The sequence below is a fragment of the Zingiber officinale genome, chromosome 11A (assembly GCF_018446385.1).
Source record: "Zingiber officinale cultivar Zhangliang chromosome 11A, Zo_v1.1, whole genome shotgun sequence".
NCBI classification, from domain to species: Eukaryota; Viridiplantae; Streptophyta; class Magnoliopsida; order Zingiberales; family Zingiberaceae; genus Zingiber; species Zingiber officinale.
The window spans coordinates 25,095,320-25,100,789 of NC_056006.1; the positions used below are offsets into that span (position 1 = coordinate 25,095,320).

Consider the following 5,470-nt stretch of genomic DNA (forward strand, 5'->3'; position numbering starts at 1 on the left):
CCTCAAGTAAACAACAATGCGAAGAACCGAACGACAAGCCAAGATAGTAGCTTAACCCAATCACATCAACACTAGTCAAGCTACGAGTTTCGAATGATTAATCATATTGATTTTGCAAGTATCACTACCACTGCAACTCCATCAATGATTAATAGATATTCAAATTGACTATAGTTCTAATTCTCAGTAAAATCTGGCAACAAAATCAATATAAAAATATGGTGGACGGATGAAAATATCTAAAAGATGGAAAATAGTTTTTTTGTTAAAGGGTTTGACGGATGAAGATATCAGAAAAATAACCTCCCTTACAAAGTCATAAACACAAATGTTTATTCAAGATTGTATGTCTGCTCTATTGCATTACACTGGGCCGTATCGAAATGTTTATTCAAGATTGTAGTAACACACAATACAACGCTGAAAGACGTCTCCTACTGTACCTGCAAAATGAGGTGGTGGTTGTTGCTCTATTTTCCCTTCATGCCAGCCAAAACAGTTGCAGCTTGACGAGCGAAATAGGTGAGAATGATGTCTGCACCAGCTCTTTTGAGGCACAGCAGCGACTCCAGCATGACCTTTTCTTCATCAATCATTTTTAGAACAGCACCAGCCTTTATCATTGAATACTCACCAGAGACCTATATTGTCATAAAGATATTTATTCTATGGATAATGTTGTCACAATAAGTGCTAGTACTAGAAAATAGGGTAAAAAAACTAAATGAAGTCAACGAAAATTTATCATCTGCAGCAACTTTGAAATCCTATTTGATGTTTGGAAAGTTTTCGGCATTGAATTAAGATGCACGCCAATTGTCTCCTTGAATGGAAAGCAAAAGCTGGTTTATTTTGACATGACAGTAAAGTGGCATAGTATAAAATTATGCTATATTAAATTTTAGAAATGTTTAGATTGTTTGTGGAATTTATTATAGTTTTTCTGATACCCAACTCATATTTTTTATAAAGAACCGTCTTATAAAATGCATTAGGATCTCATATATTCAATCCCCTTGAACTTATGTAGATGTTTGTCAGTAGCTGAACTATCCCTTCCCTTTGGCATTGGCTTTCTCTCTTGGACCTTAGGAGACTGGCCTTTTCCTCACACTGACTCCTCCAACCATGTGAACTGTAGAGGCAGAACCCTCATCTCCTCTACATTCAGGCACTTGTTCCTCCATGTCTCCACACGCCTTGTGCACCCCAGCCACCAGCAAAGATCTTGATCGGTTAATCTCATTGAATCCTGCATATGAGGCCTAATTACCACTGAGTTACTGTAAGTCACAGTCGTTTGCAAACACAGACATACACCTGTCCCTTGTGTATCCACTCGTGGCTGCCTTGCTTGTAACCGAGTGACACAGTCGCCTGCACCTTGTCTCTGCAGCTATATCTCATGGCATTGAGGTGCCATCAGCAACATTGTCAGCCTTATGCAGTAAAGGTTTGTTACTGTCCTTCGTGCTAGAGATTTTGTGCCACCGCGCATCTCCTCCCTGTTGCTTTGTATACCACAGTAGGCACTACAACAATGGTCATCTCCACCCACTTGGACTTGATAACAATTGACATTGCTTCCTAGGAACAATCTTCATGCAAATTATGCCCAGCACTGGTTTCCTGTGACCAAATATTGTCTGTCACCCACTAGTCCCTTTGTTGTCAGCACACTGTACACTACCCAGCGTAGTTGCACCTCGTCACCACCACCACCATCTCTACTCCACATAGACCTGGTCGTGTCAACCACAGAACTTCTTCCCTCATTTTGGTAGTTTTTGACTTGGTAATTGCCATAATTAAAACAAAAAGAGATATATTTCATGTTTAATCAAGTTCTTTATGGTACATCCTAGAATATTTTTATTTTTTTTTGCAATTTTGTTTGGTTGGATTCTTTAAAGGGACCTTGATCCCCGTGTTAGAACTACTTCATGATAAAATTTCCTCTTTGTAAGTTCCATTTTTGGTGTGAGATCATTTTTCCAGTGACATTGTTTATCCTTCATGCAACATTAGGTGCTACTAGATCTCTATGTGAAGTTTGATCTGCTCGCATGCACCTCTAAAATTACAAACAAGGCAGAAATTCCATTGAAAAGAAACATACTCAAAATGGTAGTATACCACCATAATACTAGAGTATAATATGATACCGAAAGCAAAGGATACCTTCTTTCTGAAAGAAAGTTTCTGAACTAATGAAAAACTGCTACAAAATGTGCATAATATTGAATGCGAAATATAAGCAAGGGGTTAACCTGATAAGCAGCTATTGGTAAAGCAGAATTATCACGAAGAAGACGTATGACATCCAAATAAGGCAAGCCAGGCTTTACCTATAATATGGAATTACAAAATTCTTATACTGAAAAGGAAAAAAAAAACAAATTGGAGATATCATAAAGGGCTATTCATCTTGAATGGAAACCAACTAACCAACAGGATATCTGCTCCTTCAGCCTCATCAGCCCCGACTTCTACCAGGGCCTCTCTATAGTTTGCAGGGTTCATCTGGTAACTTCAATCAGCAAAGAAGTACTACAATTAGTTTAACTTGGACATTAATCAAGTAATACATCCCTAAAATGGATAACAAAGAGATTTCAGAAAACAATATGTTGCTTGCTTACGTTTTTTTATCTCCAAAGCGTGGGTTTGAGTCTAGAGCTTCTCTAAAGGGACCATAAAAGGAGCTGGCATACCTGATTATGCAAATGCATTTAGTACAAGGGTTAGCATTAGACGTTTGAGTTTCTGAAGTTGGCTGTTTCTAACATGTTAGCATGGTTATTAACATTGCAGTACCAAAGAACCAAACTAGAGCAGTCAAAGGAAATACTTGGCGGTGTATGACATTATGGACACATCATGAAATCCTTCAGCATCAAGTGCTTCTCTAATGGCACCAACACGACCATCCATCATGTCACTGGGGCTAACTACATCAGCACCTGCACGGGCCTGTTTGTCAACCAGATAGCATAAATTCAACAATTGCCATTAACAATGATAAAATAATAAAAAAACTTAAAAGAAAATCTTAAATACCTGTGAAACTGCTTGTTTGCATAACTGATACACTGTTTCATCGTTCATAATAACACCTTCAGATAAAAGGAAAGCAACTCGTGTAAGTATCAAACTTCTTAAAGTTTATAATTTACATGCTCACAACAATTATAATGAATCAACACAAAATACAAATCCCTTTGTCGAGGAAGTGTTGAGTGCGGAAGGTAATAACTCTTTTGTCATATAATGCAATTGAACATCTGAATTATTTTTGTCCTATATAATATATTGAGAACGGAAATAACTATCCTGATATATTTTTGGTTTCAATTTATGTTGACCTAATTCAAGTAATACTACCATTAAAATTTTATCTCAAACTTTCTCTTAATCTTAATCAGAAACATATGGGTCATACTCTTCAACCTCATGAAACTAGTGAGTTCTTTGCTAACCCAAGTTGCAAAAACCTCATAGAAGAATCATAGAAGACTACTTCATTAATAAAGTCAGATTTGAAAAATGAAAGCAAGAAAATAAAGGACGGAAAAAATCAATAAGATTATTACCATCTTCCCTCACAATTCCATCATGCCCATCTGAGGAATAAGGATCCAGTGCAACGTCGGTGTAAATGACCTAATAGATGCAGAAAGTTCAGTTGGAACCTGGAGAAAAAAGAGAAAATGAAGAACAAAAATGCTTACTATCTCTGGGTATTTGTCCTTGAGAAGACGTATGGTTCTAGGTATTAGACCATTGTCATTAAATGCTTCATCTCCTGCTTGAGACTGAATAAAACATGTTGCACAAGTTCAATATCAAACAAAAGAATGATATAAAAGTTACAAGAATATGCAAATAAATAAATAAATAAAAATAACCTTCAAGGCATCAGGAATTTTTGGAAAGAGCACAAAGCTGTAAACACCAACATCACGTGCCTTGTAAACCTGCATAGAATTAAGGTAGTACTTTATAAAGACAAGTAATGATTAATAGTATAGAAGCTTGTCAAGGAGAAAGAGAAAAAGAAAATAGAGAATAGTTCTTGAAATGGAGTCATTTCTGTAATTCATAAGGCTTTCAATTTTCTTGGATAGAGAAGCTATCCTTACTCAAAAGAGCATGTTTATTTACAATTTTCTGAAGCATCCATTTACATTAGAAATTTTCTAATTACCTCTTCAATAAGGCCATGTCTCCATCCCAATCTAAAGCATCCAGGCATAGCCCCAATTGGTACATCCTCTTCACCTATAAACATCAAAATCCAAAATTGATATTAACATGATATTTCTATCTTCTCTTTGGTTAAATGTTGGATATATGAGAGACACAAATCCACACAAGAGATACTGCAAACTTGAAAATGATAGGAGAAAAAGAGGAATTTCAAATTGATAACTACCTTCGTGAATGAAAAGTGGATAGACGAAATTAGAGGGCGACAGAGTTGTCTCCTGGAAAGCAGCTCTTAGTTGAGGCGATTTCCTGTTCCGGCGTGGCCGCCTAGTAAGCGACTGCAGAAAAAAGAATGAAATTCGCATACACTCTTTCGATCTTCCCGATCCAATTCTACAAACATCCATTTTCCTTACATACAAGTGGGTTAACAACTGGTGTTCCGGCAGGGCCCTGTGGTTTATAAAGCGGCGGAGGATCAGGGAAGTTCCCGGCGACAGCTGCAGCCTCACATTCCTCGATGCTCAAGCCCGAGCTTTTCACCGAAACATCTTGGTCGTTGCTTACCCGGACGATTGAAAAAGGCCTCGCCTTGCTTCCCCTCCTAACATCGACGCAGGTCCTGGGCGCCAGCGGCCTCAGTCCGACACAGACCTTATCGTCGATGCTCCTCAGTACCCCCACATTTCCAGGAGCCGGGGAAAGAATCGAAGCCATCGACGACCCTAGCTGCAAAACTCCTGCAAATCACGATTCATCAACAGGGCGTTGAAAAGGAAACTCGTACGATTACGAACTCCGAAGAAGCACACGATTGAAAGGATTGCACTGGGATGCAATCAAAGATTCAAAGAATCGAAGATCGGGAAGAGCTTACCCTCGGCGTTGGCGGAGAGAGAGCACGGAAGAGGGGGCTTGCTAGACGTCGACGGCGACGGACCTTATCTAGCGGAACCCAAGATGAGCTCGGCTGTGACATCTCCGTCACGCCCCAGCAAATGACGACACGTTCAAGCATCTTATTGGAGATTCTACGAGGGGCGCAGCATTCGTTAAGACACGCGTCCTCTCGCTGGGAGAGCAGCTCTGAAAACGCGACCGAGAGAGGGAAATCCTACCCAACCAATCACAGTGGAGAGGCACAGATCTCGCCTTTTTCATTTGCCCCACCGCCGGGCCCGACGGGAGGGTGAACGATGGTGCCTTTCTGAGTCATCATCCTTGTTTCTTATAGCGAATTAGGAAACAACAAAACTGCTCG

General features: G+C 39.3%; 1 protein-coding gene across 1 annotated transcript; it reads right to left on the reverse strand.

Moving 5' to 3' along the window:
* Nucleotides 1-264: 264 nt before the first annotated feature.
* On the reverse strand, nucleotides 265-5,245 carry LOC122031895 (delta-aminolevulinic acid dehydratase, chloroplastic-like). Its single transcript, XM_042591112.1, has 13 exons — nucleotides 5,087-5,245; nucleotides 4,630-4,949; nucleotides 4,436-4,547; nucleotides 4,208-4,281; nucleotides 3,909-3,977; nucleotides 3,732-3,815; nucleotides 3,594-3,663; nucleotides 3,061-3,116; nucleotides 2,852-2,973; nucleotides 2,643-2,714; nucleotides 2,449-2,530; nucleotides 2,271-2,348; nucleotides 265-641 (listed from the first exon to the last, which is right to left on the reverse strand). The coding sequence occupies exons 2-13, from the start codon at nucleotides 4,924-4,926 to the stop codon at nucleotides 471-473; spliced, it is 1,287 nt and encodes a 428-aa protein (XP_042447046.1). The 5' UTR covers nucleotides 4,927-4,949; nucleotides 5,087-5,245; the 3' UTR covers nucleotides 265-470.
* Nucleotides 5,246-5,470: the final 225 nt, after the last annotated feature.